The following is a 17,544-nucleotide window of genomic DNA, read 5'->3' as shown; positions in this document are numbered from 1 at the left end:
GTAGAGTTGAACCCTAACAATATAGCTTCCACCAATTTTGATTTAGACGCTTTTGAAAGGGATATTGGCCTCAAAGCGGGATTTTTGGACCTTCTGATTGAGCAAATGCCACCTAGTGAGGTTGAAAGGGTACTAAAAGGTCTAGCGCCCACCCTTCAAAGTGACCGTGATAAGGGGGGAGCACCAAAAATTGGTGCTGATTCACCCCCAATATTACCTGATTATTACTTAGCCGACACAACCTTGCTTAATATTTATGTCTTTAGGGCTGAGTTTGGGATTCTCTTCAACTTTCTGATTGATGGTAGTATCTACACAGATACGATTGACATAGTCCACTTCTGTGTGGGCAAGATTCGGGCCCTTTTTGAAAAACAGATTCGGAAGGGGAGGTAGGGACAGCATAAGATCATCCATCGCTCAAAGAAATTTTTGTATGTGAAAAGTCAGGAAAAGTGTACTCGCATTACTTACAAAACAGAAATGCAGACACTGTATTTGAACTTGCATAATTTTGAGGGTGCTTTTTCAAGGTGGGTTGGCAGTATTATTGATAAATTGAAAATCATAACGAGATGGGAAGTGGTTCAATAGTATTATTCAGAGAAAACTTAGATGTAAATACAACTAAATTAAAAAAGTAATTTGTTTTAAGAGGCGGAAGGGGGAAGGGGAGTGTAAAATATAACGGAAATTTGAGGGCGTGTGGAGGTGTACAACGCTGTCGGTTCCTTTCGGGCCTAGAGGGCTTTACGTATACACTTCTTGTCGCAGGGTATAAACCCTTGAAAGATCATACCACTAAGATACTTTTGGAGAATTTGGCAGTTAATGAAGGTGGAGAGGGGGAAGAGTTTCCTAAAGTAGACTTTAACTGTTAAAAGGGGCAACATCCTGTAACACTGAAGGAGATAGACATTTTAGAAAGGGCTAATGGACATTTAAAAATCGATGTTAGACAAAATATGAAGAGGAGTAACGTAGATATAAAAAGGGGTTATATATTGAGGCAGAGCTTCGACCATCGAATCGGTGAAACACTGGGTATGGTTTCTCTACAAACTTGCCAAAGACCCTGATACATTTGGACAAATCTTTCCTACTACAAACATAAGTCGGGTTTTATGTGAGGGCTCGAAACATAATAAAGGGGGGGGCTAATGAGCTACTATTGGCCATTGTGTCTTTCAAGATTACATACAAAATTAAAATTAAAACAGAACTTGAGGCAATTTAAACGTCATGAATGCCAGTCCATTGAGACGGTTTTGGGTGAAAATGCCATAATTCTTGATTCAATAATTCAAATTCAATAATTCTCAGAATTCGCTCTTGTAGAGTGACAAGGTGGACTTAGGCCTAGAGGACAAATTCATGGACATGAACGGTTCATCAAAGTCAAATCGTGTTAAAGAACTCGAATTCATTGCCGTCTCTTATGCCCATGCTCAAAGAGATGCTAGTAATACCATGCAATTGGTGGAGGTATGTGAGACATTGGATGGGAAAGATTGTGCAGTCGCAGCTATGGTTGTACTTATTAAAACTGCCAAAGAGTCAGTTTCACGACTGCGCAACATAAATTATCCAATTACCCCATCATCAGAGGACGAGTTGGCAATTAAAAATAAAGAAATGTGTTGGGTTTGCAAGGTAAAACTTATTCACGGTACTGGGGTAACTGCAGTCTGCGATCATGATCATTTAAGCAATCGCAATTTTATCGGGAGGGAGTAAATTTCGTGGCCTGGCAAATAAAACATGCAACTTAAAAGTTAAACAACAATATTGTCTACCAGTTTACATACACAATTCCAACTATGTTTTGAAATTCATATTACCAGCGCTGGCATGCTTTCAGAAAGGTGAAGCTGCAGATGATGCGGGTAGATGGCTCAATTTCATATAACATCATACCCATATCATCAGAGAAGCTGCTATTCTTGGAATTCAAATGGAAAACAGTCGAAAATGTTAGCACGCACTTGAACAGAATCCATTTTTTTATTCCTATAGTTTTTTCCCTAAATCATTAAGTCAATTCATTTAAGTACAGAAAAGGGACGAATTTAATAGTTTCTCGCTCCTGAAACAGCGCTTTTCAGATGATGAAATGTATGATTTATTTAATAATAAAGGCATACACCTATGCAAGTACTAAACCCCATCTCGAGCTTACGTGGGGATTAAATAGAAAAAAACAAGTTTTTAAACTGAAAGTAAGGAGCGAAATTAAAACTTGAAACGAACAGAAATTACTCCGTATATGAAAGGGGCTTTTCCTCCTCAAAGCCCCGCTCTTTACGCTAAAGTTTGACTCTTTCTCTTAACTCAACTTTTAAAAACAATAAAATACTTTAGCGTAAAGAGCGGGGCGTTAAGGAGGAAATGAATTAATGCATGTTTTGATTTCGGCTCTCCGCAGATAAATATTTAAAACAAAATTGGCATATTATTTTTTTTGGCTATATAGCTTTCTCATAGCTTCGATATGAAGATTTTGAGAAGAAAGGAGCGGAAGAGGAGTTCTAGTTGCCCTTCAATTTTCTGATTACTTAAAAAGGCAAGTAAAACTTTAAATTTTTTCCGAACGTTTTCATTAGTAAAAAATACACGTAGCTTACGAATTAATTTACGTAACGAACTTCTATATTTGTATGTTTTTATTACACATATGAGGGGGTTCACCCCCTCGCCAATGCCTCACTCTTTACACTAAAGCTTAAATTTTCTCCCAATTCCTTAAGAACGACCCCTGAAACACAAAGGCCGTAGAATAAATAGTAGAAATTGCTAAAAATGGTTTAGCATAAAGAGCGAAGTATTGCAAGGAGGTGAACCTCTCGTGTGCGTAACAATTTCGGTTCATTTTAAGTTTTAATGCTGCTCCTTACTTTCAGTTGGAAAAAACTTTTCATACTTATTTTTTTCATTGTTTTTTTGAATAATGCTAGAAAATCATGCGCCCTTTTCATTGAAATTATCTTCCCCTATGACAAATTCCTCCATGGAAATATCCTCCCACGTACCCCCCTCAACTTCTCCCCCCCCCTACCAAACCAAAATATCCCCCTCATGGGGATTGTGGAGGAGTGAGTCGTCCCCAAAGCAATAGATATTAGGTTTTTCGACTATGGTGAATAAAATGGCTATCTCAGAATTTTGATTCGGTGACTTTGGGGGAAAATGAGCGTGGGAGGGGGCCTAGGTACCCTCACATTTTTTCGGTCACTTAAAAAGGGCAATAGAGCTTAAAATTTCCATTAGAATGAGCCCTTTTAAGACATTCTAGGACCACTAAGTTTATACGATCACCCCTGGGAAAAAAAAACCAAAAATCAAATAAACAGGCATCAGTGATCTGTCTTTTGGCAGAAAATACAAAATTCCACATTTTGTAGATAGGAACTTGAAACTTCTACATTCAGGTTGTCTGATACTCTGAATCTGATGGTGTGATTTTCGTTAAGATTGTATTACTTTTAGAGGGTCTTTTCCCCTCTTTTCTGAAATGAAGCAAATTTTCTCAGGCTAGTAACTTTTGATGGTCAAGACTAAACTTGATGAAACTTATGTATTTAAAATCAGATTTAAAATGCAATTCCTTTTATGTAAATATTGGTACCAAAACTTTATTTTTTAGAGTTTTGGTTAATATTGAGCCGGGTGGCACCTTACTACAGTTCGTTACCACGAACTGTTTGAAAAATTCCCACCCATCGAAGCGTTTTATGATTCATTTCACGAGTTTCAATGAACCACTGCCGACTGTGAATTTGCTAAAAATGTTTGGGCCAAGGGGGGATGTAAAAATGGGAAGATTTTTATAAAACGTATCAGGCAAGTGATGTATTGACGTTGATGGGTATTCTCTGTAAAAACATGGACAAAATCTGTGAAGAATTTGGGTTGGATTTGGCGTATTATTTTGAAACTCCTCATTTGGTGAGGGATTTCATTCTTAGAATCAACAAAGAAAATATAGGGTTGATCACCGACGTGGATCAGTACTTATCTGTAGAGAGATTTATGCCAGGGGTTATGTTTTCCACGGGGATCGTATCCTGGAAACTGATCCAACTGGGCAACACACCGGTGAAAATACGGAAGTGGTTTCTATGGAAATGAGCTCCTTTTTTCCGTCGGCAATGTTTCACTGCTCTTTACCGTGTGAGAATTGCAACTGGCTGGACTGTCCTTGCTATCTAAGTTGAGGAAAATTGACCACAAGGATGATTTTTGGAAAGTAATCGTGAAATACCAGAGGAACTGCATGACTCGGTAAACGATTTTGTTTTCCAGTGTATAAGCAAACCGGTGCCCAGGGATTCACTGAGTCTATGTAATATTTCCTTGGTAGAGGATCAGGGTATGCACTGGACACTTTCAAAATAAAAACTTATTGCCGACCTTCATCTGAAACAAAATATTGTTGTACACCATGTTCTTTGGTGGTGGATAATGTCCAACAGTTTCAAGGACAAAAAGGTTTATAAAGCCCTCCAATTTGATCAACAGCCGTATATGAAGATGTTATTTGACACCTTTGCCAGTTTTGACACCTCTGAGGTAAACACATAGACTGAAAAAGAAATCATTAAGCTTATTTTTAATTCAGACTTCAGTAAGATATGCGAGAGTGTGCCCCATAAAAGTTGTTGCGACGTTGTGCCTACCCAAAAGAATGTGCCAAAATTATTGCTGATCCAAATTTCTTATCTTTCACGATCAAAGACTCCACTATGGTCCTTTTAGATAGATGAGTGAGAAGCGTAGTTTTAAATATAAATAATGCCGCTTGCAGTGCCATTTTACTAAGTATCAAAAAACTCAAGTTGGATTTTTATTACAATGTGTGTAAGCTCCAATGGCCGGGTCATGGAACAGTTCAAATGTATTATTGAGACACTGATTCACTCCTGCTAAAAAGTAAGACACAAAATCTTTTGGACAATTTGATAAATGGTGAGCACATTAGCTCTCGAATGGATTACACCAACTGGGACGAGTCCATTTACACGGAACTAGTGAAGCGGCAGGCCCCAAATAAGTTATTAATTTTTAAATACGATACAGGGGGCGACTTAATTTCTCACAGTGTCCTTGCAGGTCCAAAACTGATCCGTATGCAAACACAAATTGTGGAAATCCAAAAAGTTTACCAGGAGTGCCTACACACGATATAAAGGAAAATTTTGACACGGTTGTCTATAGAAACTTTATAGAAACTAATTTAATTCTAATAGCAAACGTCATGGCGATTAGCTACACAGTTAAAGTGGAAAAAATGCCATTTTAGCCAAATCGGACATAGTCCATTTGTGCATGGACGGTATGCAAGTACTACCACACGGTCATTACCTTACTTCGGATCCAGATATATGTGTACAATATAGACAACGTTTTGGTCTGAAGAAGATTCAATAGTTTTTGGAGGAAGGTCCAATAAGTCTCAAGCTCAGTCGTGTTTTTTATAGTGTCTTCGCAGTGTTTTTAAATGTAATGCTTCCATTTTTATCTTTTGGTGCAAGGTAAAATCGTTGTTTTAAAAGTGTTTAATATTATACAATTATTTTACCTTTACAATTACCACCGGTTTGGCCCTTAGCCGCCACACCCTCCGGGGGGGGGGCAGCCCTCCCTCTCCTAAGTATTTTAAATGTTTAAGTGATTTTAATGTTCAAGTACATATATTATGTTGTTGATTACTGCCCATTTAAATATATTTAATGTCCAAATGCTTATTTTGTGGCTGTAATTATTGCTTATCTAAATATGTTTATTCTCCAAATGTTGGTTATTACTTTTGCAAATACATTTTAAAAATATTTATAGTGCATTATTGTTATTGAAGAAAACGTATACTTTATTTTTTTTCTTTTTGAGCATTGTTATTTATACAACAGATTGGGGTTAGGTTTGCATAGTTGTATTTTGACAGCAAGAAGTGTATTATGTATCAATTTAAAACTCAATTTAGATCCTTTCTTTGTGGTCCATCAATGTCGGGCAAAACAGTACTTTTAATAAATATGATAAAAGTGATAATTGATATGAAAATGAAAAATTATGTGATAAAATATGTTTAGAAAATTCCGAAAATGTCTACTATTTCTCTAGTATATGGCAAGAGTCTATGATAAAACAAAGACTATTGTAGAAGACATAAAATTCATACAGGGACTTGACGTGTTTAATTTTATTGAATCAAGCTCACGGTTAATTATTGATGATTTTAGCTAAATCCATTGAAGAATGGTCTCAGGAGATACTAAAGTTATTCAAGGTCCGATCTCATCACGAAAAAATATATGTAACTGTTATTTTCCGCAATCTCTTACATCAAATCAAACGCATGAGAAGACTTGCATTGAATGGAAGTTACTATATCATATATAGGGTTGTTCGAGATTCGAATTCTTTCAAAAGTTTAAACAAACAAATATATCTCGGTGAACTGAAATTTCGACTCTCGGCATACAATCAGACTACAAATAAACATTATTCGTACATTCTATTGGATCTCAATAAAAAACCCGCCGAAGTGTTACGTGTAATGATATTTTTGACAATAAATTACTGTATTTCTACCATTGAACAGTAGAAAAGGTCATTAGTTGCAATTATAATTTTGAAGAAAAAAATATAAAAAAGACATTTATATTCCGTACTATATAATTCAAAACCACGGCTTACAAAGGCTAAACTCAAACATGGTATCGACAATGAATTCTTTAATCTCCTTTTTTAGTTTTATTTCAATATAACTGAATGCAATGTTCTACTGCCAGAAGTAGTTAAGCAACGGAAAAAGCAACATAGTTCACTTTTACGTGCCCTAGCTTGCAAAAATAAGGAAAAAGATTTTAAGAGATAACAACTTGTTCAAGCGGGCGGTAGCTCCTTTTCACTGTTACTGCCAATAATCATTAAACTTGTAAAAAATATTCTCTAGAAATGGCTAAACCCTAGAAATTGCCTCCAATATAACTCACCCTTTCCCCAAAAGAACACTTTGAAGATTATCTTGATAAGTTTATTAACAATGGGAAAATTGCTGACGACAAAAAATTATATTTTCTTCAAAATGCACTTCGTCGTGTCGATAGGCATAAACCCTACTATAAGAGACCATCCAAATTAAATGCCATTGATCACACTTAGCCTCACTGAAGTGTCAAAGGTCTTGGACGTTAAACCTGTAACGTATCGTCTACGTGATATGAAAAATGGAGAGATTCCTGGTGGCTTTTACGAGCATGAATTATAAAAAGTTAATAACAGTGAAATATATCAGATTGAAAAGATATTAAAGAGTCAGAAGCACAAGGGTGGGAGACAGCTGCTTGTTCGTTGGCTGGGATGTAACTCTGCTTCTGACTCTTGGATTGCCGCCAAAGACGTTCACAATGCCTAATGGTTTCTAAGGGGATATTCATGTCCAGTGTCTCCGATCCTCCTTATGATTATTTGAATAAAACAAGCGATTTTTGGACAAAACTCTCCCTACCATCAAATTTAATGGAAAGTATGAATTTTTTCTTGTTAATTGTATTCTTAAAAATACATTTGATATCCTGAGAAAAGATCGCACGTATGCTGTTATAGTTACACCAAACGATTGGCCAGTATATGGTGAGGAAGAGGAATGGATAATATCACTTAACTCTGATATATACCCACAGCTGACCCTAAGAAATAAAGAAATACTACCATGAATGATCTGTGTTGTGCAATCAATAGACATATCTCTGCTCATAAAAATGATGTTTCCTTTTCACCCTTCAATGGATTATGATAGGGTTTACATTAGCTCTCCCATCAATAATTAAATGATTCATCTCTAAAATAATCTGAGAGATGTTCCTGATTTAAACGGAATATGATCAAAGGTAAAAGTGATAGTACCCTCAGTGGGATTGAACGTGTTATTTTTGAAGATTATCCACCAAGCAACTCTTCAGACAATTGTATATTTCTATCTTTTGGTCTTTAAGTGTGTTTTTTTTAGACAATGAGAGTCAGTAATAACAATTTCGCCTGTCCTGCGTGTTGTTGAATGGAAAACAACTCAGCAAAATCTTCAGCACTACAATATAAAGCACCTTCAGTATATTCCAGTAAGCAGGTCGTATTTGGAACTCTGTCATTTACCATTATGAAGTAAATTGGGTGATCCTTTAGCAATAACTAAAGGTTTGGCGCTGATTACATGTCATTTTCGATCCATCCAGTAAGATGGCTAATAGAAAAAGTACTTTTGTTTGTCCTGATATTAATTGATATGTAGCGAATCTTAAACCCCGGCAATTAAGTCATGGAACTGACTATTAGAGAGGTTGTTCCTCCATGTCGGGCTGATGCCTGGGTAATTGTGTTGCTAAGCTGCTTCGCTCTGCACTAGCCCTGGCTAAGAAATATATTGCCCCTGGTGCCGCGGATTTTATATCTTTACATGATTTTATATCTACATGATTGGGGCCCTGGGAAGAATTTTAAAGAAAGTGTCTCGCAAAATGTCAAATCCGGCACGTCATCCCTCGGTGAGCTATTGAAAACACATCCAATCAAAAAAGTTAATTGAAGTGGTGAAAAACACCTCATCAATCAATAGTCTCTTCTCAGGTCAGAAGCAAAAATCATCGGTCTTTTTAAAGAAGAAAGATAAACCATGAGTAAAAATTGTTAGATCGAAAAAGGATTTCTTTTCATAGAAATGGCATATCTACCACATAAAGATCTCATCCTTCAGTCACCTCATCTCTATATCTTTTCAATGCAGAAAATGTGGATGTGAGTGTAAAACATATTTACTGCGAACAATTTTATCCGCAAAAACCGCTCTCTGAAAATGTTTTCTTTCATATTTATTCCAGTGAAGACTATTTCGTAGATTTGACTTCCACATTTAAAGGTTTGCTACTCATTGTTAAAAAATCTTACAATGAAAAACCAAATGCAGCTGAGGGGTTATCTTATGAAAATTGTGTACTACACAATTTTATTAGACAGATTAGGAACTGCATAAATGGAACGTTGGTGAGCACAAGGGGCAATCTATCAAACAATGCAAATTATATACAATTCATGTTGATGGCTCAGTCCTAGAGTCCTATAAGAAATTGAGAGGCTTAGCCATTGGATATGAAGATAAAACGGACAATGATGCTACAAATTTACTTAGAGAAGACAACTATTGATTCACACTTGATTGAGAAAATAAATCATGACATTTTAAATATACCTAATCGTATGCCTCTCAAAGTTAAGATTGACATAAAGTTGCAAATTGTACCGTCCTGTTTTATTTTGCGAAATGTACTTGCTACTGCGCATGATGCAATAGTCTTTCTCATCTTGGTAATACTTCATGTACGAAAACAACGGACTATGAGTTCTATTGCTATGGCAACAGAAAAATTAAGAACTAGCGGGAATTATATCAAACTGCTTATTCTGTATACAGTCAAAAATCAACAACTTATTGCTAAAGGTTCACGTACCTACAGTGACTTTTGTAAAAAAGTACTAGTGCAATTGGATCAAGGACAAATACCCCACACAAATTTGAAATGTTTGGATTTTTATCTCTTGTATGTAAAGTAAATAGTATTTCACTCTACACTTAATCATTTGGTGAATCCTACAGGACCCTTTATGAATTGACAATGCACTCCCTAGATCTAGATTCACAGCTATTTGAAAATGGCACAGCCAATGCAATATTTTCAATAGCTCATGGTAGCACTGTATTGGATGTGTCTGTTACTCAAGATATGAGTATTTTATAAACGGGCACTTTACGTGTAGAGTGCACCTTTGCCAAACTGTTGGTGGAGAAAACAGTATTAGTCTTGCTAGATCAATTTGAGCCCTATTGGAAAATTCCCCCTGTTGGCAGTGTTCTTTTAGACTCGGCACCATGGAAACAAATCAAATAACCAATGTATTCAACTTGAATCTGTATATTTCCAAATACAAATCCTCTTACACACCCTCGGATTTTCTTGAACATCTTCAAAGGGTTGACAATACCATCATCACTGTTAATAGTAGTCCGTCAACTCTAAAGACGGGTCATTGGCTATGCATCTTTTAAACAGCGACAAATAACGAGTATTTTGATCATCTTCGCCTACCATATGCATTCTACTCACTTCATATCAAAATCTTTCCTGAGCAAAGTGGAAAATCTATTATTCATGATCGGATGCGAGTACAAGATTTACCGACCAGAAACTGTGATTTTCATGCATTATTATATTTTATTTTTCACTGTCATGGACATACTTACAGTTAATTTTTCAGCATTTACGTAGACCATCCTCGATTGAGTGACTTTCTAGTTAAAATACCCTTTCCTACCTGTATAATATAAATTTCAGTGCCTTAAGAGTAAAATACCTTAAAAATGTTTGTGAATTTGGTCATTAACAAAACGTTTATGTGCAAAAAAACTTTCGATCTTTAGATTTCTTCTTCCACGTATTGGTAACCATCGACAGCGATAAGTGGCAGCAGATCGTCAGGGTTCAGCTTTTACTCATCTTGGCATGCAAAGTCAGGGTCACATTTTCTACGGTACAATTTAACTTCATTTTTATTATATCTCTTTCGTAAAGTTAATAATACTGTTTTGATTCTTATTATAAAATTCATGTGTTCCAAATTGCTTATTTGAAACAATACCGCACACAAAATTCTCATATTAAGAATCAATTTTTGTAACAGCCAAATTAAAGTTAATATATTATAATCAGATTAGCTGGTATCCTCACAGCGATGTCCTCAAAACCAGACTCTCTTATTATTCCAGCAATAGAAGCGTAGACCAGGTTCTTCCTCCCAAACAATTTAAAACCACGACAATACCAATCTCTTAAAATAAGCTGAAAATGCGTTTAGGGTTTTTGTCTAATCATATCAGCTAAATTATTTTCCAATTGATCACATTTATCATAGTGACAATCGAAGCATAGGAAACCACGAGCGTGAGAGTCACAAACATCCTCAAGGCAGGAATTACAGTGTTTAATTTGCACTTTATATCTTCTATGCAATTTAAATAAATTGGATAATCTGCATTTTTCATCATTGTCTTAAGCAATAGTACAAGTCTCGCAAGGTGACCAACTGTCCAATGTATACAAAAATGAGGGACATTTGTAAGAAATTTTCCAGTGTTGACTGTCTCACTTCCAAAAAAAGCTGACTTACGATTGATAAAATGAATGTCTTCTAGGAGAAGGAGTAATTGCATGAAGTCACAAAACTTACTCGATTTGTTTGTTGTTTGGATAGGGTGAAGGTAGTGTTAAAAAAAAATCCACGACATCACTTTTTTTTGTTTCATTAATATGTTAATAAAATTAGTAAATGCATCTGACCCATGACGCACAAGTTTCATGCAATTGTCCAACAATGGAGAATCATATTTCATTAAATCGTTAAGAATTCTTTGAGAGAATATTTTCCTTTGAAGATTTAAAAATCATCAGTTAGAATCAAATATTTTTTTCAAAGTCACTAGATCCCCTATGATTTCTTGTGACTCAAATCCAACCATTTTTAATCTTGAAACTTTCCCTGCCGATTATAGAATAACAAAGAATGAAGATGCATTCTACCTTTCATCACTAGTAAAATATCCAATATGAAAGAAATTGAAATGTAATAGTAATAAACTCACTCCTTTTTATAAGTTGAAACAGGTCATTGTCTTCAATATATTTAGCTAATGCCCTTAATCCGACCTGTAATCTTTTTATGTGCTTTATAATAACTTTTGCTTCAAAACAAAATTGTTCTTCCAAATTGAATTTTCTCAGTAATATTACATATCTTGCAAACATCTTGTCCCATTCCAGGGTTGGCCGACAACCCTTTGAAATTTCTATTGCTACGTTAGGTAATCTAGGTTTTATTACATCGCTGCTAGGGCCTTCAATATCCAATAGTCTAAAAACATCCATTACTAAGGAATATGCCAAAAACAATATTCTCAATTTTTGACACTCTAAACTCTTAACCATTACTAATTTAAGTGAGCTGTTAGATCTAACGAGTCATGCAATATTACGTCATGCTTAACGTAGGTAAACAAGTATTGCGCAAGACCCAGATGCCTGTAATAATGTTTTGAGGGATTGGTAACTTCAATTTTATTCCCCCTATGGGCGTCGTGGAAGCCATTGAGGCATCACTATTTTTGACTGGCATACAAAATTTATTTATCTGGGCCATTTTGATCGTAAAACTATTACTACGCAGTGTCCCTTTAAAGCAGGGGATTCAGGTACTTAAATGGAATTATTTTTGGAAAAGTGGGAGAGAGGGGATCTGATTTCTTAAAAACTCGATAGAAGGGAATTATATAATAAATTTTGCAAAATAATTTTTTTGCAAAGTTTTCTTAAGAAGAGGGCTTAAGTTACTTGAATTGAGCTTAATAATCCAAGTCTATCAAGTTTTTGACAGAATTGACAGAATTTGGCATATACGGAGTTGGTGTTCCATGTGAGGCATGTGACCTTACAACTAATCTGCATCTGAAACCAGCAGCAAAAGGACAAAGCGCTAATATAGATGTGTTCCTTAGTTTTCAAAGAGCCAGAATTTCTCTTAGTAAATAATGTAAACTTGATTATGAAACTATCTTAATATTTATTCATGGGATTAATTGGTATATCGACAACTTCTTTTTCAATAGTATTCAACGTGTTTTCAAATCTTAAAAAATTGCAAAGCAAGTTTTAACAATTAATTTCGGCAGATGCATAAAAGTTAAATCTCAGTTAGTTAATGATCACCAAACTGTTGTCTTATATTGAAACACTGATGCCAAGGAAACCATAGAAGCTACAGATCTTGGTAATCTTGGAGAATGAGGGATTTCCTCGGTTAGGCTTTTGGCAGCGTTGGTTTTTGATTTAACAATAAACGAAAAATTACCTATAAATTAACTACATCTGTTTTCTATTCGTGCAAAATTAACTTTAAAATTACCTATAAGAAGAGTTATACTTAGTCCCAATGCCTGCGTGACTGAAGGTATCGACAGCTTCGTCCATGAGTGAAGACGGACAGAAAAATTCAACCGTCAGGTACTCACCGTCTTTTCCTTTCCATTTATGCTCCAGTCCATAGTCAAGTACGAAACGTTCTATTACCTGAAGAAACAAAATTAACTACTTATTTTTATACCTTCAGTTTTAAGAGGATATTGCAGCTGCGGGAATAAAAAAAAATATGTTCTTTTGAACCTGTTAGTCATGCTAGTAACACAATTTTTTTTTTTGCAATTTTAGATGCAATTTTAACCATCAACTTAAGACTATTTTCGATTTTACATGATCAGAGTGCCAGCAAATTTAATCATGTTTTACGTTACCCTAGTAAAGTTGAGTTACCTGAAAAATTATATCTTTTACCTATGTTGGGATTAAATCTTGACATTGAATTTTAAAGCTGGTATTGCAACAACAGCAAACTTCATAAAAGAAATTCTGCTTAGAATGCTTTTTTTACACACAATTTACTGGAAATAATATGTAAATAATATATAAATAACTGTACTTTCAAGATACAGTTTATACGACACTTTTCCCTTTTCCAAATAATAATCTGTAAATAATATTACATAGCAATACACAGTAATATGTGAATAACTATGCTTATAGCACAGTTTGTACGACACTATTGTCTTTCTGAAAGGTTTGAGGTGCGGTAGCACCCCTTTATTTTTAGATTTTTTTAATATTTAAAGTTTAGTTCAGTTATTTATTATAATTCGTTTTTTTTATCGTTCATTTCTTCAATCATAGTAATTGTGTTGCGAGAGCAACACTTTGATTTTGTCCCGTTTTTTTTTTCCTATGCCGCCGATCTCAGCTTATCCCTGGAAATAGGTAAAGGTCAAACCTGTGCAGTTTTTACGGAAAGTGTGGACCTCAGGCCAGATTGATGAATATGACATTACATTTTGGAAAGCTCCGCAGAACTCTTGCCTGGGGCCAAAAAGGATGGTTTTTGCTTGTCTACGAGCCAGAGCCTATGGTGTTCGAAGTGAAGTGGAGTTATGTAGCCTATGTCAGAAAGAAGTATCTGAAGTTGTACAGCCGAGCTTTCGTTTCATCAAACCATGTTTCTGCTTTCGAGTGGAAAGCTCCGTTCTAGCCGGCAAGCAGCAGGCACCAGTTTCAAATTGAAGATTGACTAAAATCTATAAGTGTCACATATATGCGGCAGTTACTTGGCCCCACAGCCAATATATCTTCTTTGAGTGACAAATAGAAAAATTTACAGAAGCAAAAATGTGGCATTTTCCCACGGTCCAAAAGTGCTGCCATCTATTGTTTCTACCCATTTCTGTTCGTGATTTCAGCTGAGTTTATCATTCCGTTTTTCGGAGAAATTGTATCAGATGTGCCTAATAAACTTTAAAAGTTCTCTCATTGCTAAGGAAATTGGAGCTTATCATTTGCTCCTTTCTAAGTGGTGACGTTAGAAAGTTGGCCTACGGCAAAAAAAAAAATCAACTTTTGAACTAAGACAGATAGAATTTTTTCGACGGCAATCAATAGCTCTTGATGAGTTGATTAAAGTAGTTTCAAGGGGTTGACAACTTTAGTAGTAAGGTACACACTGAAACGAAATCTAGGCCGATACAAATTGTGAGACATATAGAAGACTTGCATACAACAGTCGGCTGTTAGGTATTAATCACCTTCGGCAATTAGGGGTTAGCAACTTTTGCTAGTTGGTGTATCTATTATTTGTTTCCAGTGTATTTGATGGTAAAGCCAATTTGGTTCCAGTGGTAACACATGTAGGGGACTTGTAAGTAGTAATCTGCTGTTAGGCTAAAGTCAACTTCAGTGATGAGGGATTTGCAACTATGCTAGTTGGTGTACCCATTTATTTGTTTCCGGTGAACTTGATGCCTATCACGGGAGAGGGACTCATAAGTAAGAATCGGTTCACTTTGGTGGAAAAACGGCTGTTAGCTCATAATAATCTTCAGCAATGAAGGGTTTGCCACTTTTGCTAGTTGGTGTACCTATTATTTGTTTCCGGTGCATTTGATGGTTAAACCAATTTGGTTCCAATGGTAAGACATGTAGGGGACTTTTAAGTAATAATCGGCTGTTGGGATACAATCATCTTCAGCGATGAGGAGTTTGCAACTTTTGCTAGTTGGCGTACCCATTTATTTGTTTCCGGTGAACTTGATGTCTATCACGGGAGAGGGACTTGTAAGTAAGAATCTGTTCACTTTGGGCTAGAAATTTGTGCAAATTGGTGCACGTTGTATTCGATCTCTTTAAATACAACAGAATTAAGTGTTTACGGAACGGGTACAAGCGATTACGTAAAACAATGAGGTAGTTTCGTAATAATTAGTGTCACCTATGGTGTTTTAATCCTGAAAAGTCACGGATAGCTTTATAATACCAACTAGATTATATAAGATATTGTTTAAGTTTTCATCTGTCACGATGTCTACAATTGAAAAGGATAAGGTTCAACTGGCTGCAAAGTCAATTTAGTCCCTTCTTTCGATATTATTTTGTAGTTGTTGTTTTTTCAACGCTGAGGAATAGCCGTTGGTCATGTGATAACTGATTGTGTTCTTGTTTGAACATGCAGTCTTAAAAACTTCGATAGGCTGACAACTTCATCATTTAACCGATAGTGAAGAAACAAGCAAAAACGAGAATGTAAAACAATGAGATAGTTTCGTAATAATTAATAGAATGTCATCTATGGTTTTTCGATCCTGAAAAGTTAGGGATAGCTTTATAATACCAACTAGATTATATAAGATATTGTTCCGAGTTTTCATCCGTCACGATGTCTACGATTGAAAAGGACAAAGTTCAACTGGCTGCATAGTCATTTTAGTCCCTTCTTTCGATAGTATTTTGTTGTTGTTTTTTCAACCCTGAAGAATAGCCTTTGATCATGTGATTACTGATCGATAGCGAAGAAACAAAACCCAAGTGTTACTCTCGCAACACTTTAGTCGGCGAAGCTGGACAAAGGTTACCGCAACACTTCACGTTGCCCGGGCAACGTAGGTCTAGTTTTTTCTCATTTTTAGTTTGAAATCTTATACAAGTTAGTTTCTACTCTTTTGAACTTTAAATTTCAGCATCGTTTACCGTGGAAAGCTATATATGTTTTTTTAATTTACTTCCTTTCAAACTGATTTCATCCAAAAGTATGTAAAATCAATAGCAAATAAAATATTTAGAGACATCAGTTGGTAATGCTTAAAGCAGTTAGTCAAACTTAAGCATAAAGAGCGGGGCGTTGACGAGGGACAGCCCTTTCATATACAGAATAGCTTTTGTTCGTTTTATGTTTTAATGTCACTAAGAAAAACTTGTTTTTTCTTATTTAGTTTCTGAACGTTTTTGAATTTTCGTAGGTTTTGATTTTGACTCATCGTACATGAATAATTAAAACAAGATTTGCACAGAAATGTTTGCTTTTTTGGCAAAATGGCCTTCTCAAGCTTTTAATTGGACGTTTCTGAGGAAAAAAGGGATGGGTAGGGGTCTTGTTGCCCTCAAATATCTTTGGTTACTTAAAAAGGCCACTTGAACTTTTAATTTTATTTACGAACGTTTTTATTAGTAATAAATATACTTAACTTACGAATTAACTTACGCAAGGAGCGTAATATCCATATATTTTTGTTACATATATGAGGGGGTTCGCCCCCTCATCAATACCCCACCCTTTACACTAAAGTTCAAATTTTGTTCCGATTCTTTAAGAATGACCCCTGAACCACAAAGGCTGTTTAATTAGAATAAATAGTTCTTTTAAAATTACTAAAAATACTTTAGCGTAAAGAGGAAGGTATTGAGGAGGGGACAAGCCCCTCATATATGTGATAGTTTTTGTTCGTTTTACGCTTTAATGCTGCTCCTTAATTTCGGTTGAAAAAACTTGTTTTTGGTTTAGTTTCTCATCGTTTTTTATTAAAATAGTGCTGGAAAATCTGGCAGCCCTTAATGAAAATTCTCTTCCCTCATGACAAATTCCTCCGTGGATAGATCCTCCTATGTATCCCCTCCCCGGACTCCCCCCACCACTTTCAGAAAGGACTCCGAAAAAAACATCTGTATACTTCCCAATAACCAATACTATATGTAAACAATGGGCAAAGTTCATAACTTGCAACCCTTCCCCGTCGTCTCTGGGGGATTGAGTCGTCCTCAATGACACAGTTATTAGATTTTTCGATCAAAATGGCAAACTGAACAAAACGGTTATCTCAAAATTTTGATCCGATGACTTTGGAAAAAATGAGAGTGGGAGGGGTCTATTTATCCTCCAATTATTTTGGTCACTTAGAAAGGTTACTATAACTTTTAATTTCTGTTAGAATGAGCCCTCTTGCGACATTTTAGCACCACAGGGTCAGTACAATAGCCACTGGAAAAAAAAAAAAAAAAAACAATTGAACACGCGTCCGTAATCTTCTTTCTGGCAAAAAAATTGAAAATCCCACATTTTCTAAATGGGAGCTTG

The 17,544-nt window shown here is 35.6% G+C and overlaps 1 protein-coding gene across 2 annotated transcripts in view; it reads right to left on the bottom strand.

Annotated features, from left to right (window-relative positions):
* The window catches only part of LOC136032265 (uncharacterized), a 231,232-nt gene that overhangs the window by 193,801 nt on the left and 19,887 nt on the right, over positions 1–17,544 (bottom strand). For both annotated transcript variants that reach the window (XM_065712514.1, XM_065712515.1), the window contains exon 2: positions 13,006–13,169. In XM_065712514.1, coding sequence (XP_065568586.1) covers positions 13,006–13,169 — 164 coding nt within the window. The remainder of the gene's footprint in view (positions 1–13,005; positions 13,170–17,544) is intronic.

The sequence above is a fragment of the Artemia franciscana genome, chromosome 10 (genome assembly GCF_032884065.1).
Source record: "Artemia franciscana chromosome 10, ASM3288406v1, whole genome shotgun sequence".
Classification (NCBI taxonomy): domain Eukaryota; kingdom Metazoa; phylum Arthropoda; class Branchiopoda; order Anostraca; family Artemiidae; genus Artemia; species Artemia franciscana.
Note: the sequence above shows the minus strand (reverse complement) of the source record. Positions and strands in the feature narration are given on the sequence as shown.